The sequence below is a fragment of the Giraffa tippelskirchi genome, chromosome 4 (assembly GCF_054371585.1).
Source record: "Giraffa tippelskirchi isolate mGirTip1 chromosome 4, T2T-mGirTip1v1.2.pri, whole genome shotgun sequence".
NCBI classification, from domain to species: domain Eukaryota; kingdom Metazoa; phylum Chordata; class Mammalia; order Artiodactyla; family Giraffidae; genus Giraffa; species Giraffa tippelskirchi.
Genome location: NC_137278.1, coordinates 155447545 through 155474093, shown reverse-complemented (window position 1 = coordinate 155474093; position 26549 = coordinate 155447545). Strand labels below are relative to the sequence as shown.

Genomic DNA, 26549 nt, shown 5'->3' with positions numbered 1-26549 from the left:
CCCACCCCTGCAGACGCAGCTGCTAATTTTATCCGCCCCCAACCCTGGCCCGGGCTTTAATTGGCTGCGGCTTCATTAGCAGTTCTCAAGCTCAGCCGCCCCCCTCCCCTCGGGGACCCCTGTCGACGAGGCTAGGGAGGAGGTACAGACAAGCTGAGGCACAGAACGACACCTCCTCTGAAGCCTTCCTTCGCTTTGAGTCCTGGGTCAAGGTAAAACTGGGAGGCAGCGGTGTTCTCCGGAGGATTGCCCGCTGGCTGCACCGGGAAACTGAGTCAGAGGTGAGTCTCACCCAGACACCCTGAGTCTCACTCGAGGAGTGGGAAGTCAGTAAGGGGAAAATAAATACGTGATGGATGGATGGATGAACGAACTGAAAGAAAGAGGGAGGTGGGAAGTGGTTCTGGGTCAGAGATTGTAAGAAGGACAGGATCCAGGCTGACTCCCGACACCAAGCCTATTATTGGAAAAAGCTGAAAGCACCTGAGGCTAGAGTGGGAGGGAAGGAGATTAGAGCTAACTAAGGGGGGACTTCTCAGGTCTGAAATGAGAACCAAGTGGGAATAACTGGAATTAGCAAGTTAGCTCATCTGGGCCTCAGTTTCCTCACTTGTGATGCAATAATAAAATAGTTGTGGACACTAAAAGAGACTTTGCAAGTGAACAGGCTTTGTGATGGACTGTCCTCCCCCTCTGACTCACAAACTTGCCTCCACCACCATTCTCTCCTCCTTCTCCTTTCTTTGTTCTTAGGATGTCTGGACACCTGGGAGCAGAGTGAGATGCCCCTGCCTGTAATTGCACTTGTTCACCTCTTGATGTCCTGGTAGTCAGTGATCTATTCTGATATCTCCAGGGCTAAGGCATGCCTGGCATGGTGAAGGAGTTCAATGTGTTTGCCGAATGAATGAATGATTGAATGAATGTGTAATTTTGCTATGTAAGGCAGTGGTTCTCAAAATCACTGCTTATAGAATCACTAAGGAGAGGTTTTGTTGTGTGTCAGTGTGAGTGGGCCCACTCTTTAAGATCCACTCTTTAAGACTTAGAACCTCTGAGGAAACTCTCAACACTCATATATTTATATCACACAGCCAATTCTGATACCCAGGTTTGAGAACCTACTCCTGGAGGGATCAGTGAGTCCCTCCCCTAAAAGACAAGTCCAGATGAAGTCAGGCTGTAAGGAAATCCCTTCCAACTCCAAGAATCTATAGCCCCAGGGTACAAAGAGAGCTCACTGATTGCTGGAGCATCAAGACTGAATTGGTAACAAAATTCAACAGGTGCAGTGAGGAGGGGGCACCTCAGTCAGCTCCCACATGTCCCAGAGAAGGAGGAGATGGCCACGGAGGAGGCAGGTTTGTGAGGATGAGGTGAGGGGGTGATCCATCCAACAGCATGTTTACATACAGTCTCATTAAATCCCCACCACATGTTATTTTATCATTGATTTGTAAATGGGGAAACTGAGGCTCAAATCAGCTAATTCGTTAGTTAGTCCCAGAGTGGGAACTTGAACTCGGGTCTCTCACCCTTTCAATCCAGGGTGCTTTCCAGGGGGCTCTCCAGCTTGTACAGGAGTCTTTGTATTTCCCAGTCAGCCTAATAATACCGGTTTCCCTGGTAGCTCAGCTGGTAAAGAATCTGCTTGCAATGCAGGAGACCCCAGTTCGAATCCTGGGTCAGGAAGATCTCCTGGCGAAGGGACAGGCTACCCTGTTCTTGGGATTCCCTGGTGGCTCAGACGGTAAAGAATCCACCTGCAGTTTGGGAGACCTGGGTTCGATCCCTGGGTTGGGAAAATCCCCTGGAGGAGGGCATGGCAACCCATTCCAGTATGCTTGCCTGGAGAATTCCCATAGACAGAGGAGCCTGGTGGGCTGCAGTTCAAGGGGTCGCAAAGAGTCGGATACGACTGGGCGACTAAGCACAACACATTCACTCTGTAGATACCCAATAAATTGCTGTTGTCTGAACAGACAAAAAAAAACCCAAAACAGTCGGTGAAGAGCTTCAGGACAGTAAGGAGACAGGACGGCAGTGGATCTATCATCTTTCAGGCAAGAGCTTCTCCAGTTGGCAAACGAAACCGAAGAGAGAAAAACTACAATTCCCGAAAGACCCTAAAGGGCCCACCTTACGCATGCGTAGATCCCGCCCTAAGCCCGTGGCTTCCCGGTAGCTCTTTTCGCGCCTGCGCCCTCCGATCGCGCCTGCGCCCGCCTTTCGACCTTGTTTTCCGCGGTCGGGGTTGGTACTTGGACCTCGTGCGACTTTCAATCTCTTGTTGCGATGTTGTCCTTCTCTTTTATTTGGTCGACTCGGGTAAGGATGGGGCTCCAGAGAGTGGGTGACCCGTAGAAAGTAAGTTCCCAACCTATCCCAGTTAGTCTTATTCTAACGATTCACAAACTTGGGCTTCTCTGGGCTTTTAAACGCACGTGGTCAGGGACCTCGGGGAGGGGAGAGCGGAGGGGAGTGCGGATGTGCAACTAGGGGATCCCTGAGACCCTCGGTGCACGCAGGGTGATTGGGGCCCCTTCTCATTCCGGGAACCAGATGCCCCAAGGCCTTGTGACTGCCCGTTTGACGTGGCATTAGGGAAGAGAACCATACTGAATGCCCCGTGGACCCTGTGCTGGCCAGCCAGCACGGTTCTTGGCCTGGAGCTGCGAGCTGAGTCTTTCTTGCCAGATCTGAGCCATGCAAATGATGCAACTGGTCACCCCTGCTTGCATCAGGGGTTCAGCAGATTTGGGCTAGAAAGAGGTGCAAAGAGTGGGGAGCACAAAGGACAAGGTACAGGTTTTGGCCCTCTTCCCCAGAGGCTCCTAAAGGTCTACTATGTTCCCACCTCCATTGCTCTGGAAACCACCTGTACAGCTTATTGCCCTAATCCTTGCCAGCTTGGTTGCCACCATGCCACCCGACTAGGGTATCACTTTGTGAAGGCTCTGCAGGAAAACCATGTGTTTCTGTGGGTGGGGACTTTCCGGAGTTGCAGAGACACAGGCTTCTAGAGGACAAACTTTGCCCTGAGGCTTTGCAGAGTGTCTTTAGGGCAGAGGTGGAGGGAGATTCTGAGGTGAGCTGACTGGATCAAATCAGAACCGCCCCCTGGATATTGATCTCAGCCTTGGCGCTAGACCTGGTTTTTGAAGGTGGAGGTGGGGTTAATGAGAACTGAACAGACAGACTTTACAACTGACTGCTGGGTATGGAGCGTGAGGACCTGATAAGCATAACTGAGGACTGTTGACTGTTTTGTCTGGACACTTTTTCTTTGACCCGAGCTTTTCTTTCCCTAGCCTCTGCGGAGATGTGGTCAGCTGTTTGGGATGGCCGTACGGTGCCAGCACAGTGAGGCGGCCCAGACTCAGACCCGAGAAGCAAGCAAGGGCTGGTCAGGCCAGGAGAGTCTATCAGACAGTGACCCTGAGATGTGGGAGCTGCTGCGGAGAGAGAAGGACAGGCAGTGTCGTGGCCTGGAGCTCATTGCTTCAGAGGTGGGGCCTGGGGAGAGGGGCCAGGGCTTAGGCCACAGCTGGAAGTAACAGATCATCTTCCTGCTGTTTCTCCAGATCTCCCTTTCAAACTCAGGGCCTTCCTGCTGGGCCTCATCTCCGTCTCTTCTGCTGATATCTGAAGCAAAGGCAGGGCCAGTCTGGGCTATGGGCAGGGGCATTAGGAAGCCTGCCAGAGCCTCCTGGAGCTCCTGTAGTTTAGTCTGGTCCCTCTTCCATCCTAGGAGGAAACAAAAGCCTGGATGCACAGGCTCACATGGACAGGCGGCCTTGCTGGAGACACCTATCACAGCAGCTGGGTTTATTTTTTTTAAATATTTATTTATTTGGCTGTGCTGGGTCTTAGTTGCAGCATGCAGGATCTTCCCTGCGGCACGTGGGATCCAGTTCCCCAACCAGGGATTGAACCTTGGCCCCTGCATTGAGAGCCCAGAGTCCCAGCCACTGGACCACCAGGGAAGTCCTAGCAGCTGGGTTTCTGAGGAGGATGCTCTGGCCCTGTCCCTGACCTGGCAAGGAATCCTAAATGAACAGAGCTTTTTATAGAACCCGGCTCCTCCCTGCAGCCTGGGGCTCTGGCTGGAGGGGGCTGTGGGGTCCAGGGAACGGGGCTCGGTACCTTCTGACACTGCCCCCTCCCCCACCCCAGAACTTCTGCAGCCGAGCTGCGCTGGAGGCCCTGGGGTCCTGTCTGAACAACAAGTACTCGGAGGGTTATCCTGGCAAGAGGTGAGGGCTAGGCACCGCAAGGCTGGAGGACAGCCTCAGGGATGGTGCTCCCAGTGGGGGACACCTGCCTGTACCCTGCCAGTGTGTCTAGAGGATGGTCTTCCCAGTCCTTTGCTGCTGGTCCAGGGGATGGTGGCACCCTTTCTCTGTGCCCTGATCTGCTCCCCTCCCTTTGCAGATACTACGGGGGAGCAGAGGTAGTGGATGAAATCGAGCTGCTGTGTCAGCGCCGGGCCTTGGAGGCCTTTGATCTGGATCCTGCTCAGTGGGGAGTCAATGTCCAACCCTACTCCGGATCCCCAGCCAATCTGGCTGCCTACACAGCCCTTCTGCAGCCTCATGACCGAATCATGGGGCTGGACCTGCCCGATGGGGGCCAGTGAGTGTGGGTGGGGTGGCGGGTGGGCTTGTGGGCAGTATGGGCGTGGGAGAAGAGTAATTTATTGAACACCTACCGTGTTCCATGCAGATGGAACAGGGCTCTCCCAGTCCAGGAGTGGTTGAGGAAGATAAGACCCCATAAGTGTTGCTCAGAGCCACAGGGGTAGTACTTGCTAGGAGCAGTGTTCCAGAGACCCCGGCCTTTGGAGCAGGGCAGGAAGCCAGTGGCTAAGTTGGAGAGTTCTTGTACCCTGAACCTGCCTCCTTCCTCTCCTCTCCTCCCAGTCTCACCCACGGCTACATGTCTGATGTCAAGCGGGTCTCAGCTACATCCATCTTCTTCGAGTCTATGCCTTATAAGCTGAACGTGAGTGCTCTGGGGTGTGAGGAGGGAGCTGTGAGGAGCTGCTCCGCTTCCTTCTTAGAGCTTTAGCTTTTTGTCTGTCTGTCTAGCCCCAAACCGGCCTCATTGACTATGACCAGCTGGCACTCACTGCTCAGCTCTTCAGACCACGACTCATCATAGCTGGTACCAGTGCCTATGCTCGCCTCATTGACTACGCCCGCATGAGAGAAGTTAGTGATGGGCTGGAATCTCTGCCCCTCCCCAAGGGGTAGTGAGGAGACTTGGGAGGAGGGGCAAGCCTTGGGCAGGCCTGTCTGGGCCCTCCCGAGGCTGAGGCCTATCTCTGTCCTCTGTACTCGCCTAGGTGTGTGACGAGGTGAAGGCACACCTCTTGGCAGACATGGCCCACATCAGTGGTCTAGTGGCTGCCAAGGTGATCCCCTCACCCTTCAAGCACGCGGATGTTGTCACCACGACCACTCACAAGACCCTTCGAGGGGCCAGGTCAGGCTTCCCTGAGGTCAGGCCTTGCCTCTCCCTGTCTTCATGCCCCACCCCGGGGCATGGTTGGGTTTGGATGTGAGTTTGTTCCCACCAGAAGCCCTGTCTAGGATACTTCCCCTTTTCTTGCCCCTGGTGGCAGTTCCCCAGCAGGGGGTTTGGGGGCGGAGGTGAGGTCTGCTACCCTCAAGCCCTGGAGTCCAGCACACAGAACACCACTGGGCTGGACTCTGAGAGCTGGTAGGGGCCAGGCCAGCCAGTCTCCTCTGCTCTCCTCACCCCCATGCTCTTTCTTGTCAGCTTAGATTCTGACCACCTACCTCCCACACAGGTCAGGACTCATCTTCTACCGGAAGGGGGTGCGGGCTGTGGACCCCAAAACTGGCCGAGAGATCCCTTACACATTTGAGGACCGAATCAACTTTGCTGTGTTCCCATCCCTGCAGGGGGGCCCCCACAACCATGCCATTGCTGCAGTGGCTGTGGCCCTAAAGCAGGTTGGGGAGCCTACTCTTGTGGGGTGGGTGGGGGCAGGTCCCGGAGGCTCAGACCCTGCACCTTGCTAGCTGAAACTGGAGCTGATGGAAGGGAAGTGTCAGGCTGGGAGGGCGTGGGGATGGGGTCCCAAGTATGCTGGGGGTGGTGGGGCAGGAGGCGCCGGGCTTAAGGCGACAGTGCTGCTGCCTCTTCTCCAGGCCTGCACCCCCGTGTTCCGGGAGTACTCCCTGCAGATTCTGAAGAATGCTCAGGCTATGGCTGATGCCCTGCTGGAGCGAGGCTACTCCCTAGTGTCTGGTGAGCTGGGGGGTGGGGAGGGGGAGGTGCAAGCCCCTGTAGCCTCATACAGAGGCCCAGGACTCACCACTCCCTGCTTACTCTCCCCACCTCAGGTGGCACTGACAACCATCTAGTGCTGGTAGACCTGCGGCCAAAGGGCCTGGACGGAGCTCGAGCTGAACGGGTGTTGGAACTTGTATCCATCACGGCCAACAAGAACACCTGTCCTGGAGATCGAAGTGCCATCACACCTGGGGGCCTGCGGCTAGGTGAGACCTGGGTTCTGGTGGGGCTGGGGGATGACTGCCAGTGGCCTGGGGCTGTGCTAATCCTTTTCTGCCTCTCAGGGGCACCAGCCCTGACTTCTCGAGGGTTCCATGAAGATGACTTCCGGAAAGTTGTAGGCTTTATAGATGAAGGTGTCAACATTGGCTTGGAAGTGAAGAGCAAGACCAGTGAGTGGACAAGACCTCCCCCGCCCCCCAGCTAGTTCACACTGACTATCTCCCCCTCTTCCAGCTGATCTCACTGCCTTCCCCTAAGCTCTGACCACTTTTTTCCCTCACTCATGTCTAGCCAAACTCCAGGATTTCAAATCTTTCCTGCTCAAAGACCCAGAAACAAGTCATCAGCTGGCTGACCTTAGGCAACGGGTGGAGCAGTTCGCCAGGGCCTTCCCCATGCCTGGTTTTGATGATCACTGAAGGCACCTAAGAAATGAAGTCCACGGACTGACATTTCTCCCTCTTCTTCTTCCTGGACAAGCTGGGGAGGGGGTGGTAACTGCTCCTCTTCCAGTTTTCTGCTGGAGAAGGGAAGGGCCCCCCACTTAGGGCAAGAGCCATGTATAGTTCCCCTTCTCAGAATGTGGAGCTGAGAAGGTTTCTTCTTGTAATAAGACTTAGAAGGAGAAGGCTTGGAGCTTTCTGCCCTAACCTCTCCCATTATCTCAGTATTATAGACCCCCTGCCCTTTCTTGGGGAGGGGGGAGTTCCTCTCCTGAGCCAGAGGAAGGGGTGGGTAGGCACCCTCCTTTCTGTTTTTTATCTAATAAAATACTGATCTGCCCTGAGCTTCTGTTACTGGAGGAGGGGTCTCCTGGGGGTCCCCTGGGCCAGGTGGTGATTCGTCTCCCTCAACGTGTTCCTCATTTCTTTCCCACCACCACCACAAGGACCCCCAAGGCTGCCTCCCCCTCTGCCTCTGATCAGAGGCGACACCAGACGTGATTAGCAGGCGCAGCAAATTCAATTTGTTAAATGAAATTGTATTTTGCCCACGGCTGCTTCTGTTTGATCCCAGGGGACCGAGGGAAGTAGGGGAGGGGTTGGGGAGGCCCAGGTGTGAGGCGGGAGGGGGTGCCCGTTGGTACAGGAAGCGGGAGGGAAGCCGGAAGCAGCCTAGGCACTAGAGGAGCAAGCCGCCCCTTCCTGAGTGTAGGTGCCTCACCCCAAGCTGGCTGGACTGTCAGTGACGAGCCTGGTCGAGCCCAGCGAGCCAGAGTAGCACCGCCCCCAGGCTGGCGCCAGGGAGCCTATAGCCCGGGCTAACGTGGGGCCCGCCACGTCATTTGGCGCTCAGGCCCCTGCTTGGTCTTGTCTCTCACGTAGGCCACGCTCAACACGTAGCCTACACTCCGCCCTCCGAAGCCAGGGTAACGGGGCAGAGGGGCTGGCAGGAGACTTTTGGGTTAGGTTACTCCCTGCCCTTTAACTGCTCCTCCCCCTCGTGGGACTGAAGCTGAGGGTCAGAGGCGCTTCCGCTGCTGGGAGCAAGGGAAGGGGGGTGGGGCTGCCGCCCCTCCTCGTGGGAACCCAGCTGCATAAGCAGAAACTGGACAGGGTGGCTAGCGTGGCGCCTTGGGGTTGAGGGTGGAGAGTGGAAGAAATGAGTAGGCTGGCTGCTGGTGGTTCACATCGACTGGCACTGCAGCCAGGCTTAGAAGTCTGGCCGGTCTTTCTTCAGTTTCTTGTAGTCAGTGGAAACTGCAAGGAACTATGGAGAGAAAGAGGGATTGCACTGAGTGCCCCACGCTTCCCTTTGCTGGGGTGGGAGGTGCCCAGCTGGGATCAAGAGATGAGCGGATGGAGGTGCAACCCGAAGGCCACTGGGAGGTACCTTGTATTGGTCATTGGGGCTCAGGCGGTTCCAGGGCTCCGGGTTGTTCTTTCGGTCCCAGCTGTGGAGATGGAGGAGGGTGGGTGGTTAGGGTTTCCTCTCTGGGAGCTAGGACTCTGGAGCCTAAGGGGACCCACAAGGTCTGTGCCCCCACCCCAGCACCCTCCATCCTCCCGGGGGGGTGGGGGTGTGTGCATTTCCCAGAGACTGAGAGGGGAGGGGGCACATCAGCGGATGCTGACAAGTGAGGCAAGAAGGCTGTCGTCATTGTCAGCGTGGGGCCAGGTGATAGACTTGACAACCTGGCCCAAGGACTCCCGCCTGTTCGGCGCCACCCTGGGCTAGCCCCGCAGAGCTGGATGGTAGGAATCAGGCAGAAATCCCGAAATCCCGAGGTACTGGGGTTGCAGTGATGTGCCTCGAATTCAGACAACGCCATGGGTGCTCCTGCCTGCTGGCAGACCCTCCATTCCCACTGCCTCTGGCGCGGCTTGGAGTCTCCGCGCTCCCCTGGTTCCAAAGGCGACCCCAGCAGCTCACTCTGCCACACCCCCAGTGCTTGGGCAGCGAGATAGAGGTACCCAAAGGCCGCCAGTGGCCGGCAGAGCGGCGTCGTCATGGTAACGCGGCCGGGAGCGGTGCTAGTTCCGCAGCCCAAAGCCCGCAGACTCTCCAGCTACTGAGGGTGGGCCCGAGGGGAGGCGGGGGCCTCCCAGGTCAGGAGCAGGCTCCAGTCCCGCGATGTCACCTGCCTGCGAGTCCCCGCGAGCACCATCATTCCCATCATTCCTGAGAGTCCTATGCATTCCTGTCCCATCTTGCCCCACCCAGGACCCCTTCCTGCGTCCCAAGCCCGGCCTTTACCAGACGTCCGGGCTGCGCAGGGCGAGTCGCAGCAAGTAGAGCGCAGCGCTGCCCATGCCCAGGCCGATGAAGCCGATCATAGGGATGAGCTGCAGGAAGACAGAACTTTCTTTCAGGGAAAGCCCTCTCCCAATCGCCTTTTACAAGCTTTTCTGCTCGGCCAACCCCCACCCCACCCCATCCCATCCCAGGTCTGGCGCTCCCTCCCTTTGGGGAGAGAGGACCTGCAGCCTCCCACTACATTTCCTCCCATAGTCTCCTCAACCTATAGCTAACCTGTTTGAGGTGGATTCAAGGGACACGGGGACATAGTGTAGGGATGGATTGAGGGCACTGCAGAGAAATACTAGGAGCTTTGGGGGAACTTGGCAATAGGCAGGGTACGGGGAGATTTCGGGGCTGCCAGGGCAGCTAGAGAGTTAGAAGGTAGAATCATTGCTTCTGGGACCAAACTTACCCCGGGATGTCTCTTGATCTGCCGGTAGAAACGGGCTCCGAGGCTGGTTCCCGCCATAGCGCCTCTCCAGTGTCTGCTCCTCTCCAGCGGCCCTGAGCCCTTGCTCCTCCTGGGGTCCCGCCCCTCTCTGGGGAGGGGTCAGCCCAGCCCAGCCTGGCCCAGCACCGGCAACTTCAGCAGACTCACCCCAACCCCCATCTCTCTCCTTATTGCAGTTCCAGGATCGGCCAGGAAGAGAATTGTTGGGGAGCAGGGGGATTTTTGCTCATCCACTCTCCACTCCAAGGGGTCCGACCCTGGCCCGGGAGACATTATTATGCTTTGGGCTGGTCCAAGGGAGAGGCCTCCCAGACTCTAACTGAGAGACTGACTGAGGGGGATCCTGAAGTGGGAGGAGGGACTCAACATGGGACAGGCAGACAGACCTCCAGTAAAGTGCAGCTGCAGCGTGTTCACAGGTGGGGAGGAGGAGGTGGGGGGATGGGGATCAGGGACAAGTGAGGGCCTCTGTAATGTTTCCCTGTCACCCCTAGAGCCACCCAGGAGCTAGCAGGGCCACATCCCTCCAAGAACAGTGGGAAGTGAGGGGGACAGACAGACCCCAGCCACTCTAGTCCTGGGTGGGTTCTCCAACTTGTGTCGTGGTTAGCTTGGAAGAGTGTGCAGGCCAGGGGAGCCGGGCATTATCTCAAACCTGGCTCAGGATAGAGTAAATCAGTTGGTTAAATCTGGGGGTTAAGAGACTTCCTTCCCCTACCTACCTCGGGTATCTATCCAAGGAGACCAATTCTGCCTCTGACTGTGATAGAGAGAAAGAGAATGGAGTGAAGGAAATTGTGGAAGAAACATAGAAAATATGTTGAAAGAGAAAAGAGAACACATAGAGACAGAAGCTAGAGTGATTGCGTCCCGCTGAATGAGCAACTCGGATGCATGCTGTGCTATCAGGTGGGATGCTATGCTATCTCTGCCACTGCATTTGGGGAACTGGGGTCCTAGAGAGCCCTGCAAGAGCTGAACCCTAACCACCTCTCCCCATTCCACGCTAACCTACCCCCTCCTTCCCCTACTGCTGTCCTGGCAGCCGATTCCTATAGAGCGCTCCCACTTCTCCCCTCCAAAGCCTCGTGGTGCCCAGGCAGGGGCGAGCCATGCACCCGCTGCTGTGCCGCTCAGAGTACTGAGGGGGGTCCCTTCCTGAGGGCCCCCTGCTTTCCCCTCCCGCGCCTGATACCTCCCCCACCTCCTGCGCTGACAAGCGCGGCTGTAATTAGGCTGCGGGGTCCCGAGCTCTCCGCCTCCCTCCGGCGGATAATGAGATAAAGTGTCAGAGACAGGGCGAGAACAAAGAGACAGAGACTCGGTGCTTACGTGTATGGGGGGCGGGGGCGGGGGACTGACGGGATGTCGGAGCCTGGAGCAGCTCAGAGCCTGGCCTTGAGTACCTGCACTTCCAGGGCCGGGTCAGGGGCGGGGGTGTCCTGTCACCTGTGCGCCGTAGCCCTCCAGTCTCTGGGACTAAAAATCAGTCCTGGAGTTCGAGCTCGAGGGGCCGCACAGCTGGGCTGCCATCTGACTCTTGTGGCACAGCTGGAGCGATAGGGACGTCTGGCTCCGGTGCCGCGCCCCTTTGCTTCTTGGGCCCTCACCCTCCTTGCGGGGCCCTTTCTCTGAGTCCCAGTGATCCGCGCCTTGCGCATTCCGGGCCCTCCTCCCGGCTTCTTTCCTGGGAGCCCCGGTGATCCAGCTGCCCTGGGCCTCCGCCCGTGCTTTTCGAGTTTCTTACTACGTTATTGCTTCTGTCTCTCCGGGGCTCCTTGACCCTTCATCTGCTTCTGGTACTTGTCCCTGACCCCTTGTCTGTGACCCTATTTCTAAGGCTCCTCCCGTCTCTGGATCTTGGTCCCTGGGGCCGAACTGAGACCCAGAACTCCTCTTGAGTTCCAGATCTCATTTCTTCCCACCAGAAGGACTCAGGCTACGCTGACGGAGCAGAGAGAAGTCATTAGCCGCGGATTAGGCGTGGCCAGGGGCGGGCGGGAGTCCCGCTGGGATCTGTCTCAAAGCTAACCCGCACAGGACGCTAATCCGCGCTCTGGTGGAGCTGAACTTCAAAAGCAGCTGGACTCGCGGGAGCGAGCAGGCCGCGGGGCTATGGGCGCGGGCGCCCCCTGGAGGCGGAGCTGCTCTCAAACTCTTAGGGGCGATGCCTCGGGCGCCCCCTATCGGGCAGCAGCGGCCCTGCGCCTCGCGGCTTTCGAGCAGGGAAGTTACCGACCGCAAGGAGTGTGGGTCCCGCCCGCCGGCCGCTCTCGCCACTCCCGCCAGGGCAGTGAGTCCAGCAACTTCCACTCATCTGTTGTGAGGAGGGGTCGGGGGAGGGGAGGAGAGGGGACTCAGAAGTTCCCACTTTGCCTGCTGCGGGCATCCCAGGTTCAAGCTGGCTCTTCTTGCTGGGCTGGGAGGCCCCAGGTGCCCAGGGCTCCGTCTCCGCGTCGTGACTCTTCTCTGCCCTCTGACCCTACCTGCCTCAGTAGGGTCTCTGCCTCTTCTTCAGGCCTTATCACTGTCTCTCTGTGCCTTCCCATTCAGTCTCTCCCTCCACAGCTCTCTACCTGCCTTTGTCCCTCAGCTTCTGTTTCTCTGTGTCTCCCTGCGTTTGTTTCTCCTTTCCTCTACATCTACCTCGCCATGTCTCTCTTTATAAATGCCTCCCTCTCTGTCACTGTCTTTCTCCCCCCTCCCATTCCCTGGTTCTATTCCCATTCTCTGGCTTGCTGCCCCTGGGGGTCTGCAGCAGTCCAACGGGACAGCCCGCGGGCACCTCGGGGCTCTGCCCAGGGTCCCCTTCTCGGTCACCTCCACACGCCCGTCACCTTGGCGCAGACTCCGCTTTCCCTGTGCAGCAGTAAGGCGTGGAGGGGGCGCTAGGGAGGGAAGACACAGTGCCCAGCATCTGCTCGGGAGCCCCGGGGCCCCTAACCCCCCTCTGCCGCTATTAAGGGCGCCGGGTCCCGAGGCTCTGAGATGATCATGGTTGCATCAGCCAGACAGCCGCGGAGCCCGGAGCCTCGTAGCGAGCGAACCATCTAGACAAAGACGCCCGCGCCATCTGTTTATGCAAAGTGCTCTCCGCTGGGGACCCTGGCGTCCTGGTGCCTGGCCCGGCTCTGGGCACAGGGTCATGACCTCGCAGGAGCTGCGGCTGCAGCCCCGCTACGCTGCGGCTCCCCCACTCCCCAGCACTCAGAGGGGCCGCGGGGCGAGCGGAACGGAGGGGGGCGGGGGGTGTTGACGTGATTGGAGCGGACGCGGCTGTTTCTTCAATAATGGATGGAGATGATGCGGACGGCGGAGCCAAGCCCGCCCGGAGAGGGGAGAGGAATAGAAATGGGGAGAGGTAGGGGCAGGGGCGGGGGACTCACCCTGGCGAGCGCACACGCGCGCGCTCACACACACACGAGCGTGTGTGTGTCACACTGTTATTCGAATACATGCGGCCGCGCGGCTCACACCCAGGCACACGCCCACGCACTGTCACCGAGACACACACCTGCAGGCAGAGACGCCAGAGCAACACACTCACCAGAGGCTTTTTCCTGGTTCTCACACTACATGGTCGTGCAGGCAGAGGCGCACGGAAATGCCCACACGCGGGGCACACGCAGGCGTGAAGAATGCACAGGCACGTAGACACATCAAAGCACATATGCCCATCTGACACCCAGGGACTAAGACAGCCAAAAACCTCAGAGGGTGGGTAGTGGAGCAGAATAGGGACAAGACACACAGTGGCACAGATAGGCACCAGGGGCACAAGTTCCAGGGGTACACACATCAACACACACACACAACACCTGGGACTCTGATAGACACACCTCACACCTTCAGGGCGGACACATACATTATGCAGCAGGGGCACAGAGGCACCCCTCACACACTCAGAGTTTCACACCCACCCATGCTGAAGCTGCTGCCTCTGCCCTGTGGTGGTGAAGTGTGGCAGAGAGGTCACTGGGATCCCCAAATAAGGCCTTGTTAGTCTAGCCATGTAATGAGGTTCTGATGACAGGAGATGCCTGGGGCTGTGGACACTGAGCCGCTGCTTAACTGCCTACAAACTTCCTTTCTTAGCCCCCAGAGCCAGTGGTGTGGGCCTTAGGCCTCTCTGGCTACAGCCAACCCTGCTGGCTATCAACCCCCAAAGCTGGGGGAGAGGTAGGAGAGCCATAGAGGGGTATCAGAGGCTGCATAGGGAGACTGCCAGGATCCCCAACACAGCCAGGAGGCAGGCTCCTGGTGCTGCCCAATCTTCTCACTTCAAGGGGCACTTTTCTTGCTCAGAGCCAGGGGGCCCTGGGGAGGGGTAGGATATGGGTTATCCTGGACCCTCCTAACCCGACCCCTCCTTCCGTCTGTTTTCAATTCAGTCAGCTCCTTTGCCCAGACTTATGACCTTTGCAGCCTGAGGCAGCATCATCCATCACCCAGGCGGCTGCTAGTGGGAATGAGGGGCTCTGGGGGCTCACACAGGGTCGCTGTCCCTCCTGCCTCTATCTCTTGAGACCTGCTCTCTGCCCACGGACCAGGGCTCAATGGGCGGGGCAAGTACTGCGGGGAGGGCGTGACCAAGGGGCTCAATTGCTATAAATGGGCCTTGTGTCCCCACCCCTGATAGCCCAGCACCCTGTCCTTCGAGCTCCGCACAGTCAGCCTTCCCGCTCCTCCCGCCCTCCCTCTCTCGGGCCCTTTGCTTAATTTCCTATTAACTGCTGATAAATCCAATTAAACCGCCGCTCTAATTAGGGACAGCTGCCGGCTCTGGGAGGAGGGGGAGGAGGGTGCCCCCCCCCGGAGTGTAGGGGGAGAGAACAGCAGCTCTCTCTGCTTCTCGGTACCCCCACACCAGCATTGCCGCCCAATGAGCCAGTAAATTGGTTTTGCTTCAGCATTGTGGGGGGGCTCTCGAGGATCTTGCGGAGCTCTGGTTTTGAGTCCCTTAGACCGCTTGATGAAGAGTTGCGACCCAAGCTCTAGCCGTCCCTGCTCCCTCCACCCTTTGGTGGTAGGTGGATCCTGAGGAGGGATGGGGGCAAAAGGTTTGACTTGTGTGCGGCGGTGGAGGGGGACCTGTGATCTGCTCCCGTTCCAGCCCAAGTGCGGTTCAAAGGGGCTGCCTGACTCATTATGATCCCGCCGTCGCCCCGAGGCGTCCCGGACAATCAAGGGCAAAGGGAACAGGAAGCCGAACCAGGTTCTGAGACGAGTCTTCTCGTGTGCTTCCCGACCCCCAACGCACCTCAGCCTTCTGGATGGAAGGGGGGCGCTCCCGTCCTGGGCCCTGCTCTTCCCCAGCCCAGCTGAGCCTCTGCCCTCCCCCCTGCCAGCAGCAGATGGTGCCCGGGCTCCCGCTGCCAACCTTGCTAGGCGGTGCCAACCTCAGGCCTGGCAGACAACAAGCAGACGAGAAGAGGATCTCTCGGCTGGCCAGGGTGACCCTCCCCCACTCGCCATCAAGCTCAAGACCCTCAGCCGGCCTCATTCCAGGGGACCACCCCACGTTGCCTCTCTGTTCCGCTCCCAGGTCCCTAAACTCCTCGTCTCCTTCAGCTCCCTTTCCCACACCTTCCGGCTCCCGGCCACCTGCCACCGTGACCGGGGCCGGTACATTTGCATATTTACACATGCAAATAATAACATTTGCATACGGCACACCACAGGGGCGGCTCCGCGTGAGCTGGTTAGCTGTCTGCCCCGAGCCCTCTCTCTCGCTACCTGTCGCTAAGAGCTGGGGCGGGGGCCGCGCGGGAGGGGTTAGGCCCCCCGGTCTCGCTAGCTCAGTTCCCGGAGGATTTGAGTAAGTGTTGCCATGGAGACGGCACGCACCCCACCCCCTCCCAGGCCGAGGGTCTTGAGCTTGGTGTCTCCAGCTCTCTCCTTCTCCCCCCCACCCCCACCCATCCCATCCCTCGCACTTCAACCGAGATCTTGCATCGCCCCCTGGCGGCCTAGCTCGGAACTGAGCCAGGTTCGAAAATGGCAAGGGGCTGCCCACGGCGAAATCGCTCAGAGCTCTGGGGAGCTACCCTGCTACTGGATCCTGCTCCCAGCGGCAGGGGCGCGGAGACCGTGACCTCAGTCCGACTCTCTTTCTTCACTGACGACAGAGGCCTTGCCGAGCGGACGCGTCTATCTCCCCACCTCGCGCCAGCCTCAGCCCAGGTGGGTCTCGGGTTACTCGATGGTAGTGAGGGGAGACTGCTGGGGAAGATTCTCCACTCCTTCGGAGGCCTTCTCCTCCCTCTCCCCTCGGCCCCCAGTTAAACAGCAAACTTTTCTTAACTTCTGTCAAAACTTTAATAAATTCGCAATATTCGATGGTTCGTCTCAACCCCCCACCCTTCCCGTCTCCCTAGTAGAGACGCATTCTCCCCGCGCCTCCCCCCGACCCCCCAGATTTGGAAAAAAAGGCTGGGCCTGAGGGTTGCGAGTGAGGCTGCTCCAGGCACCAAGAATCCGACGCCCTCGGCGGGGGAGGGGGACGGGAACCAGTCCCTTCCCGGAAGCCCCGTCACGTTTCCGCGGCCTTCCCAGCCCTCCCCAACCCAGCCATGTAGTTGCTTTCGCCCCTTTTCTCCCCAACCTCCACTGGGCCTGCCCAGAATGGGGTTTGGGTATCTCCCACTGGCAGGCGTCAGCACGCCTAAATCTCCTCCAGAAAGTCGGTGGGGAACAGCCCCACCTTGCGGCCGGTGTAGACCTTGACGTAGCCGCCGGCTTCATCGCCTTTCTGCACCACAATCTAAAGGATTAAAGGACGAGGGAGAAGAGGAGTCAAGAGAAAATGGAAGAGCTGAGCAAGGGAGCCCAGAGCCATGGAGGCCCAATCTAGTCCCATGAATGAGTTACGATCTGCAAGGAGTGTAGTTGGCAGAGGAGCCTCTGGGCCTGGCTTTGAGTTGGGGCACCAGAGCTACCTGGTCCTTCTTGAGAGTGATCTGCCCTATCTCGCGGTTCCCCACGAAGGATCTCGTTACGCGGTGCACACGCTCTCCAGCCCGGACCCGAATGATGAAGTTTGGAGGGAAAAATCCGACCTTCTCCCCTATTTTCCCCTAGAGGAGATGGTAGGAAGAATTCATCTCACAGTCTCAGGCTCTAAACTCAACCCACGTCCCACCTGAGCCTCAGCCATCTCTCTTACCCGCCACCACTCCTCATTGGAGTCATCAATGACTGTGATCTTCTCTCCAGGCCTGGGACAGGAAGGAAGGGGGCTCTGAGATTTAGGGACCTTACACATTCGGTCCCTTGGCTGTGCCCAGGTCCAGCCCCAAATAGGCTCCACGCCCTGAGTCTCCCCTTTTGCTTTCCCATAGGGCGCTGGGCTCTCCCCTCTCCACTCCCAGTACACCCCCACCCCAATCCTAAGGCCTCTCACGGGAAATCCAGATCGTCCTTCTCCAGGGCTTTGAATCGATAGAGAGCCACAAAGTAATGAGACTGCTGGAAGCCAGGCTGCTTGTGCTGGGGGTGAAAGGGGGTGAAGAGTCTCAGGGCTCCTCTGTCCCACACCGAGGAGCAGGAGGCCAAGGCAGGGACATTTTCCAGACACACTACATTCCACCTCTCTTCTGTGTCCCTGAACTGAGAGGAATATGTTGGTCATGTGTATGGGTGAGGTGGTGAAGAAGGCAGGTTAAGGATTGGAACCCATGGAATACGTGAGTGCTGTCAGACCTGGGTTGGGGAGAGGACTGGGGTCCCCTTAGGGAGAAAAGATTCTCACTTTGTCATCAGGTGTCTTCTTTTCAGCTTTCTTATTCCCTTCAGGGTTTCCTAGAATGGGAAACACCGACAAATTGTCTCTGGCATTTGGACAGTAGCCCTCAGTCCCTTACCTTTCTGTTCCAGGGCCTCTTATCTCCAAACCTGGCAGGTCCCTTTGGCTCTCCATCCCTGGGGCCATGACTGAGCCCCAACCCTCCTCCATCTCAATGGATGGAGGTAGATGTTACTTACCATCCTGGGGTTTGCCTTCCTCTGGTCTGGCAGACTCTGGCTCCTCTTCCATCATGGCTGCTAGAGACTGGAGAGGGCACCAGCATTAGGGCATGTTGCCCTGGCTGTCAAGTCAGTCCAGAGAACTACAGAATAGGATCTCAGGTTTGGAAGGAGCCTTGGAGGAAGTATCTAGCCAACCACCTGCCTACTGGACGGACTTGCTCTGAAACATCCTGCTAGGTTACCACCTAAATTGTGCTTGAATGTAGGTGACAGGAAGCTCAATACCTTGCAAAAATCCACGTCCTTTATGTAATGTCTGCTTTTCAAAATATTACAGTGTGTAACAGAAAAACAGGCAGCACAATTTTTGTAATTCCTTTAAGACAACAGAACCTGAGTGGGCTAGCCTCTCTGGAAGCAGTCAGATCACACTGATAGTGCCTTAGAAGTCATGGCTCACTCCACAGAAATCCCTGATTTGCACCCAACCTCCTTATCAACTGCTTTTGAGGCCAGATCTCTAGTTGTCTTTTTGTGCAGTTGATTTTTTTTTTTTTGGATCCAAGAACAGTTAGGTATTTTTTCCTTACAAAAATTTTGGATTATTAGTTCTTGGTCTTTCTTCTAGTCTGTAAGGTTTTTGAATATATTATTCAGTGTATAAGTTTTCCCTCATAGGTTTCCTACAAACTTCAAGGGACATATCATTTATATCTTCATTTGTAGCAGTGAGAAAAATGTCCATAGGTGAGAACCAAGGACTAAAGCATGTCAAAAAGTATCAGAAACCTCCCAAAAGTTGAAAACTCCCTAAAGGACCGGGATCCTTTGGGTGCTATCATTCAACTAATTTTACGAATCCATCTAACTGTGATCATTATCCACATTAGTCCATCCTTGTTGTCCAGAAATAAGGATATACTAATAAATCCCTTGCTGAGCTGAACACAAGTCTATTGTATTACCAATCTAGGAAATGAAGGTGCTCTTGGCCACAAGCTTTGTGTCTCAGTTTCCTCATCTTTAGGATAGATGAGTCAGAAGAGATTGTCTTCATGGGCCCTTGTGGGGTTCTAGAATGGCACGACAAGTTCTCCTTCCCAAATCCAAAAGCATAGATCGCTTCTGTTGCCTGGCAATGCCAGAGGCCTAGGTCCTAGTCTTTAGTTGAGTTATGGTGATTAATCTGACAAGTTCAGAAGGGAGTTCCTAGAGTAAACACATGCTATAAGGAGATGCTAAACTGAGGCCCTTTACAATTGCACACAGAAATTTGTCTGTTGGGTTATGTGCAGTTTTAGGGGAAAAGGATCCCTACTTTTACCAGCTTTCCAGAGAGGAGACAGGACCTACTCATTGGGGTCTCTGGAACGGATCTCAGTAGGAAGATTGGGTGCTCACATTTTTCTTATCTGCCTGTCCCTTCTTCCGTTCTTTGTTTGCCATGATCACCCCAGTGCGAAGAGTTTCAAACACAGGGTCATTGCGATTGGCAGAAGCTAGTTGGAATGGGAGAAAAAAAGAAATATTAGTGGGGAGGCAGAAAAAGGCTTGGAGGAAAGAGAGACTACCTAAGTAAGGGAGAGATGGGACTGAGTAATAGATACCCTAGTGTGTTTAGAATTAGAAATGTGTCAGCTGGGTATACCTAGGTCATCAATTTATAAAGAACTCTAAAGACATCACTGGAAATATGATGGAGAAAAATATTTACCAGCACTCCTTCCAGGCAGAGCATTATATGTTGTTAGAAAGACAACTCTACTAATAAGTTGCTTGGGAGCTGGGGAATGCTCAGAATCACTCTTTTCAAGGAGAGTGGGTCCTTTGTGTAACTGTTGGCTTTTATTCCTCTGAGTGGCATGTGCAAGCTGGGGTACTACCAGCAGTGGGTTCTTCTTTTTTTCCATCCATGCTCCTCACAGAGGGTTCAGCCTCTTCTCCAGATAAAGGATGAGCAAATTATCAATGAATACATTTTTAAGGGGTGCCAAATTATGAATCTTCCCAGGATGCCCACTGCTCTTGATCTGGCCCTGAGTTGGCATTATTTTGTAATAAGGAGATGGGGAGAGTGTAGTTCATGGTTACAAATGGTTTTGCATAGAAAGAGCACAGAGTTTGAAGTCAGGCAGATGAAAGTTTCAGTCTTGGTTCTATCTCTTCCTTACTGTATAGAGAGCTAAATCTTATCTCCCCCCGCCATAAAACACGGGGATAGTGACTTTGTATCCAAGATGGCTAAAACACTAGATTGAGTGAAAACCATGGGAAATAGAATCTTTCTGTTTCAGGATTTGGCTTCTAAATCTGGAGACAGTGCTGAAACCACCTCTAGGCTTTCCCACTCCCTCAGGTTCCATATGGGGCACTTACAGAGATCTTTGACACAAGCGTACTGATGGTTGCTGTAGAGTGGAGAGCTATAGGCCCGATGGAAACCAGGGGGCTGTAGGATTGGACAGGAGACAGCATTAGAGATACAAGGCAGGGCCCAGAACCCTGTCTCTCCCATGAGTGTCTGCCCCTTCTTGGAGTGAGAGATGGGCTGAGGAAGAAGCAGGGAATTGGGTGGGATGACTTGAGGAGGGACTGGCAAAGGAAGAAGCTGGCCATATATCCCCTTCCTTCTACTTTTTTGCTCCCCAGAGCCTACTCACGATCTTGCCAAAGCATCTCTGCATCTCCACGTAGGACTGACAGTACTCGTGGATGTTGGTTTTGCAGTTCTTACAGCGAAGCCCAAATTTGTTGTTGACTTGGGAGATGGAGAGAACACTGGGTGAGGTTCCTGATTTCCTTCCCCCTTTGAACGGCTGCTGCTACTCTAGCTCTCAGGTCCCTTTTCTGTCTGGGAGCCAACGCTGTTAAGTATCCTCTTAGAGCCAGATCTTGCCACAGCCTGTCTGATAAAACAAATACTTCTCTCCTAAACCCTTTCCCCCACCCCTGCCTTCAACAGCACACTCTCCACTTCCCTTCGTGACTCACGCACAATCATCCGGGCACAGACATCACAGAACTTGGGCTTCTTGAAGAAATGATCTTTGAATTTGTGAGGTTTATCATTAACAAGCTTAGGAGGCTCTGGGGGTGGCTCCTCCTCCTCCTCCTCTTCTTCCTCCTCTTCCTCATAGATGTAGTAGATGGGCCCACCTCCAGCTCCCACTGCCTCCCCATTGGCCTGGGGTTCTGGGGGAAGCTCCATCTCCTTTGTCCCTGTAGACTCCTTCCTGAATAACTGTTTCAGCCGCTGTAGCTGAGGGAGGGAGATCCAGTGTTGAAAGAACTGTCTTGCTTTCTAGAGTAGGTAATGCTGAGGCTATCTATACATTTTTCTACCTGGGACAAGGGCCACACTCCAAGATTAGGGGGCATGGGGGCTGCGGGTGCTGTCGAGCATTTTAAGAGTAAGTGAGATTTTAACATATACAAGTAAGATCAATTCAAGCACTTTTCTTCAAGAGCTGCAGGAGCTCCCCAGCTCCCCACACCCGGTGGTCAGAGGCCCAGACTCACCCCACCCTTCCGAGTCTCTGATGGAAAAGAGGAGGACTCCAGCACCTCCTTTTCTGTCATCCTGCAAGAAGTTGGACCCACCGTGAAATCTCATCCCCAGCTGCCATTCTTCCCTCCCTTATTCCTGTCCCTTGTAGTAGGGTGGTCCTTGAAGGGGAGGCTTTTTGAGAAATTTGGTTAAAAAGAGATCCTTTCACAGAGTTTATGAGCAGGGAGGGCCAGAGAAAAGCCCAGCAGACTAGAACTTCCCAACTAGCTCCTCAAACCAGTAAGCATCCTTTTGCCCTGAGGGACAACCCAAGTTTACAGCCCCAAGACATGCACAAGGCTGCATGGTTTAGGGATTTTCCTACAGATACTTTGTTTCTCCTGGAAACCTGGGGCAACAGAAATGTGACACACACATCTTCCTAGATCCTCTTTCAAGAGATTTAATGTGTGTGTCCACAAGCATGCGTAGAGGGATGGGCTGAGGACAGTTGTTCTCCTCTAGCTCTCTTGTGAGCCCTAGGGGCCCAGTGCCTAGTTCCCAGCCTGCCTTAGGCTTCAGCTATTTTAAGTTTTCAGAGTAACATGAGCCTTTCCCTCCCTTACTGCTCCATTTTCCTGACCCCACCCCCACCCCACCCTCCAATCCTAGCTCTTGTCCTGGAGTAGCATAATAAATTCACTCCTCAAACCCAAACTACTCACAAACAAGGAGAGAAATGAAGAAGCTGAATAGACTATGGATTGGGGAAGCTTGGGTGAGCAACCCTGGAAATGGAAAGAGGATGAAGAGGCAACTTACGTTTGGGATTCCCTAAGTCAGTTCACAGCCTGCGGAGGAAAGAGGGAGCCCCTGGGATCTTGATGGTGGTGCTGGGGGAGGACTGGTCCTCTTCCTTGGGGGCTAAGCCCCCCCAGTACCCTCTGTACTCACACCGGCTACCCAGACGGTGTTTGTAGACCTCCTAGCCTCTTGCCTTGGTGTCAGAGCTGAAATGACAGGGCTAGAGGAAAGTGGACAGCTGAGCGACACAGCTGACACAGAGAAATTGGACACGGGGCGGGCTGGACCCTAACTCCTCCCACCCCCGCGAGTGCTGTTGCCTGGTTTTTCATCTATGGTGTGCAGGTCAGAACTGGCTAAATTCAGGAAGGCACAGTGTCCACACTGCATACTCACGTGGATCAATTTTTTTTTGGTAGCTCCATATAGCTTGTGGAAAATCCTGAAAGAGATGGGAATACCAGACCACCTGACCTGCCTCTTGAGAAACCTGTATGCAGGTCAGGAAGCAACAGTTAGAACTGGACATGGAACAGACTGGTTCCAAATAGGAAAAGGAGTATGTCAAGGCTGTATATTGTTACTCTGTTTATTTAACTTACATGCAGAGTACATCATGAGAAATGCTGGGCTGGATGAAGCACAAGCTGGAATCAAGATTGCCAGGAGAAATATCAATAACCTCAGATAGGCAGATGACACTACCCTTATGGCAGAAAGTGAAGAAGAACTAAAGAGCCTCTTGATGAAAGTGAAAGAGGAGAGTGAAAAAGTTGGCATAAAGCTCAACATTCAGAAAACTAAGATCATGGCATTCGGTCCCATCACTTCATGGCAAATAGATGGGGAAACAGTGGAAACAGTGGCTGACTTCATTTTTCTGGGCTCCAAAATCACTGCAGATGGTGACTGCAGCCATGAAATTAGAAGACGTTTACTCCTTGGAAGGAAAATTATGACCAACCTAGACAGAATATTAAAAAGCAGAGACATTACTTTGCCAAAAAGGTCTGTCTAGTCAAGGCTATGGTTTTTTCAGTGGTCATGTATGGATGTGAGAGGTGGACTATAAAGAAAGCTGAGTGCCGAAGAATTGATGCTTTTGAACTGTGGTGTTGGAGAAGACTCTTGAGAGTCCCTTAGACTGCAAGGAGATCCAACCAGTCCATCCTAAAGGAGATTAGTCCTGGCTGTTCACTGGAAGGACTGATGTTGAAGCTGAAACTCCAATGCTTTGGCCACCTGATGCAAAGAGCTGACTCATTGGAAAAGACCCTGATGCTGGGAAAGATTGAGGGCAGGAGGAGAAGGGGACGACAGAGGATGAGATGGCTGGATGGCATCATCTACTCGATGGACATGGGTCTGGGGGGACTCAGGGAGTTGGTGATGACAGGGAGGCCTGGTGTGCTGCGGTTCATGGGGTCGCCGAGTCAGACACGACTGAGCGACTGAACTGAACTGAACTGATACAGCTTGTGGGATCTTAGTTCCCTGACTACGAATTGAACCTGGGCCCAGTGAAAGCTCAGAGTCCTAACCACTGGACTGCCAAGAAATTCCCTCAGGAGAGTGACTTTAAATAACTAAAGGTAAAGATGAATTATGAACAGCCTTCTCCATCCCCTTATCCCAAGGTCCAAACACTTCCCCAGTTCTACTCTCTGGAATCTAGCCTTCAACCTCCCAGCCACTGTCTTCTTGTGGCCACGTGTTTTTATACCCTCAAGCACTGATCTAGCCTCCAATCTTTAGGAAGGAAAGGACTTGTAAACTGGTGAAGAAAGGAAAATGTGAATTTTCAGAACTCCTCAAAATCAGCTGTTTGCTTTTCTATCCATGGGAAGCTAGGAGAGTACCTTGCTGCTTGCTATTCTGTGAGGGAGTGAAGAACATGTGGTATTGCTTTGTTCCTTCCAGTGGCCCTCAGAGATATCTGTCCCCTACTCCCATAAAATCTTGTCCTTGGGGTGAATGGAATTCTAAAAGCTATTTTAAAAATCCAGGCTGGGACTTCTATTTGAGAGGTTCTAGGGGAGTGAAGGTCTAATGATCACATAGAGATTGTTCTGTTAATGTTGAACAGAAAGCAACAGCTGTCACACAGGGAGTCTTTGTCATCTGTAAATAATGTGCCCTTTTCCCATCTGCAAACTTTTGGAGGTAGGATGGCCAAGCTTCAAGCTTCCTTCATCATTCTGATTCCCTGATTCCATCTCCTTCCTCTGCTGTCCTGGCATATGAACCAAGGGGTCAAATAGATATCTGGCAGTCTTATCTCACAGGGATGCAGCCTTTTCCTAGTCTGAGCTATGACATGGTTGAAAAAGGAGATACTCCCATCTCAGAGGAGAGTAATTTGGAGACAGTAATGTCGTGTTGCTTTATCCTGTGTATCTGCAAAAAGTAAAGGATTATGTTAGAGGTTGAGTCAGACTAACTTCAGAGGAGGCTGGCTAGAGAGACACTGCTATCCAGACCCCAGGGATTTCCACGGCAATGAGCTACATCATTTCTACCTACTGCTCTTTTTTCTTTCTTTAAGGGGAAGATGACATTGAGAAGGGGCTGCTGGATGGTTCTGGGTCAACAGGCTCTTTAATAGCCCTGGTCTGACTGGTTGAACAACAGGGTTAGCTTTGTGAAGACAGAGGAGAGCTCTATCTCATGGGCACGTGACTTCTGTTCTTCACCTTTCTTCAGTTGTACAGGACAGGGACTGCTAAGCACACCTGGACAGTATGACATCTTGGCACAGCACGTTCAACTGATACAGCTTTTAAGAAACATGCAATCCTCTTCCTATCAGGTAGAACCCAGCCCTCTGACTTTGGAGTTAAAGAAAGGCCCAAGTCCTCCATCCCTGAAGAGTTTTCAGAAGATGAGATGGGCAGGTATGCGGCCAGCATCTCGACCCAGTTGTGACCTCACGCACACCCCTCTGGCTTAGCTACCAGAACCCTAAATGAATATCACAGAATTAACAGGGTAGAAGAAACCTGGAGGTCACCTAGTTAATCCAAGTCTCTTATTTTACTGGTAAGAACTCAGAGGTCCAGTGTCTAGAGTGATGTGCTTGATAAACCACAGTTCGTGGCAGAGTCCTGTCAGAGACCCAGCCATCTATCAGAATCACTTGTAAGGAGGATGGGATGCAGGGAACTGTGTTAGGCAGATATGTGTGCATATGCCAGAGAAAGCCATCCGGCCCACACCAAACCCGTCCAGCCCCCCATCCACACCAGGGTGGCAACAGAAAACAGGGACTGATGTCCAGTGACAGATTTTTTTTTTTTATATTTAAAAACAAAATCAACCTCCCCCAAAGAACCCCCCAACAAACAAAAAATCAGATTAAATAAAATTTACAGTGAATATATCCAGCAAACATCTGTATGTGCAATTAAATACTGTGTCTGGTACTGTGGCACAAACCTCAAACAAACAATATACAAGTGTTCTGGGCGGGGGGTGGAAGGAGGCCCAAGTTTAAACTCTGTGGGGTTTGGAGAGTCAAGATGGGGTGAGAGAAAGGGGAAATCAATTTTGTTTTTCTTAATTCTGTCCATATAAATATATTCATAAAGACCAAAAAAGAAAAGGGAGTTTGGGATGGTAAGGAAATAGGAGAACAGGGGAGTGTGGGACCCTCCCAATTCTACCTGACCAAAAAATATGAATTAATTTCATGGTGAGAGAAGAGATAAAAAATGATAGAAGAGGATGGGAAAGAGAGGAAAGCGGACATGGGCCAACCAGGGAAACGGGGGGACCCTTGGCAGGGGAGTGAGAAAGTCCAGTGCCAGTGTGAGTGTCTGTCTCTGTTTTCATCTTCATCCCCACTGTCTTAAGCTCCAGTTTAGTGTCTGTCTGTAGACCTTATCTTACTTTCTGCCTCTGTCTGTGGTCTGACAGGACCTCTTGACCCCCTCCACCCTGCCCCCACCCCTGCCATGCTGGTCCCTTCTCTTCTCCATTTATTGGGAGCTGGCTCGCTCCAGAATCCTCAGGTCATAGTTCTTTTTGGCCACTCGAAGTTTGAAGCGACTCACGGAGTTGTTGAGGCGGAGGGAGGCATTCTGAGCAGCCAGGGGGCTGGGGAACACAGCCACAATGGTGTACAAGGCAGCGAGGTCCGAGTGGCGGCCGTTCTCAGCAGTCCCACCATTGTCCCCTCCACCCCCACCAGGCAGCCCCTGAGCATCCTTGAGCCACTGGATCTTGGCACCGGACATGGCAAGCTGAGTGAAGAGTTTATCTGCCTCGGTACGGGTGATGCCCTCCGGGAGATCTGTCACCTCCAGTACCCGTCCCAGAACTGGAAGGGAAGGAGAGAGGACATGGTTGTGAGAGGTGCAGAGTAGGCAGGACTGGACAGTGGCCTGGCCAAGGAGGATCTAGTTGACTAAGTATGTATACAATGGCCTCAAAAGCCCAGCCTTTCTCACTCAGTCTTTTCCTTCCTTCCCACATCAACCCAACTCCCCACCATTCAGACTCTGATCAGGGCAACTAGGAGACAAAGAACCTTTCTCTTCTCTTAGCCTAGAG

The 26549-nt window shown here is 54.2% G+C and overlaps 4 protein-coding genes across 53 annotated transcripts in view; 1 reads left to right on the top strand and 3 right to left on the bottom strand.

Annotated features, from left to right (window-relative positions):
• The first annotated feature begins 2224 nt into the window (after window positions 1-2224).
• SHMT2 (serine hydroxymethyltransferase 2) lies at window positions 2225-7328 on the top strand. Its single transcript, XM_081594396.1, has 12 exons — window positions 2225-2328; window positions 3312-3509; window positions 4177-4256; window positions 4435-4635; window positions 4923-5004; window positions 5091-5213; window positions 5348-5487; window positions 5816-5981; window positions 6180-6279; window positions 6375-6530; window positions 6609-6716; window positions 6838-7328. The coding sequence occupies exons 1-12, from the start codon at window positions 2296-2298 to the stop codon at window positions 6963-6965; spliced, it is 1515 nt and encodes a 504-aa protein (XP_081450522.1). The 5' UTR covers window positions 2225-2295; the 3' UTR covers window positions 6966-7328.
• A 184-nt stretch (window positions 7329-7512) lies between these two features.
• COXFA4L2 (cytochrome c oxidase hypoxia associated subunit FA4L2) lies at window positions 7513-9775 on the bottom strand. The gene is made up of 4 exons (XM_081594400.1): window positions 9701-9775; window positions 9244-9332; window positions 8380-8440; window positions 7513-8256 (listed from the first exon to the last, which is right to left on the bottom strand). Exons 1-4 carry the CDS (start codon window positions 9755-9757, stop codon window positions 8200-8202), a joined length of 264 nt encoding a protein of 87 aa, XP_081450526.1. The 5' UTR covers window positions 9758-9775; the 3' UTR covers window positions 7513-8199.
• Window positions 9776-16033: 6258 nt separating this feature from the next.
• STAC3 (SH3 and cysteine rich domain 3) lies at window positions 16034-22200 on the bottom strand. Its single transcript, XM_081594397.1, has 12 exons — window positions 22017-22200; window positions 21227-21287; window positions 20699-20966; window positions 20368-20465; window positions 20084-20156; window positions 19109-19206; window positions 17723-17789; window positions 17490-17539; window positions 17142-17227; window positions 16905-16956; window positions 16678-16815; window positions 16034-16502 (listed from the first exon to the last, which is right to left on the bottom strand). The coding sequence occupies exons 2-12, from the start codon at window positions 21284-21286 to the stop codon at window positions 16404-16406; spliced, it is 1089 nt and encodes a 362-aa protein (XP_081450523.1). The 5' UTR covers window position 21287; window positions 22017-22200; the 3' UTR covers window positions 16034-16403.
• Window positions 22201-25270: 3070 nt separating this feature from the next.
• R3HDM2 (R3H domain containing 2) overlaps window positions 25271-26549 on the bottom strand; it is a 170046-nt gene continuing 168767 nt past the window's right edge. For all 50 annotated transcript variants that reach the window (XM_081594354.1, XM_081594345.1, XM_081594341.1 and 47 more), the window contains one exon: window positions 25271-26316. In XM_081594354.1, the coding sequence (XP_081450480.1) occupies window positions 25976-26316 (341 nt within the window). In that variant the 3' untranslated portion in view covers window positions 25271-25975. The remainder of the gene's footprint in view (window positions 26317-26549) is intronic.

What these genes read in the sequence shown, in the direction of transcription:
- STAC3 (XM_081594397.1), bottom strand. Translation starts at nt 21,286, where the DNA reads ATGACAGAAAAGGAGGTGCTGGAGTCCTCCTCTTTTCCATCAGAGACT. An exon ending in AGAAGACACCTGATGACAAA is followed by an intron (nt 17,228 to 17,489) that starts GTGAGAATCTTT and finishes TTTCACCCCCAG; the next exon opens with CACAAGCAGCCTGGCTTCCA. An exon ending in TCACTCTCAAGAAGGACCAG is followed by an intron (nt 16,503 to 16,677) that starts GTAGCTCTGGTG and finishes TTAATCCTTTAG; the next exon opens with ATTGTGGTGCAGAAAGGCGA.
- SHMT2 (XM_081594396.1), top strand. Translation starts at nt 2,296, where the DNA reads ATGTTGTCCTTCTCTTTTATTTGGTCGACTCGG. An exon ending in GAGGGTTATCCTGGCAAGAG is followed by an intron (nt 4,257 to 4,434) that starts GTGAGGGCTAGG and finishes CTCCCTTTGCAG; the next exon opens with ATACTACGGGGGAGCAGAGG. An exon ending in ACCTGGGGGCCTGCGGCTAG is followed by an intron (nt 6,531 to 6,608) that starts GTGAGACCTGGG and finishes TCTGCCTCTCAG; the next exon opens with GGGCACCAGCCCTGACTTCT.
- COXFA4L2 (XM_081594400.1), bottom strand. Translation starts at nt 9,757, where the DNA reads ATGGCGGGAACCAGCCTCGGAGCCCGTTTCTACCGGCAGATCAAGAGA. An exon ending in AGATCAAGAGACATCCCGGG is followed by an intron (nt 9,333 to 9,700) that starts GTAAGTTTGGTC and finishes GTCTTCCTGCAG; the next exon opens with CTCATCCCTATGATCGGCTT. An exon ending in CTGCGCAGCCCGGACGTCTG is followed by an intron (nt 8,441 to 9,243) that starts GTAAAGGCCGGG and finishes CCATCTCCACAG; the next exon opens with CTGGGACCGAAAGAACAACC.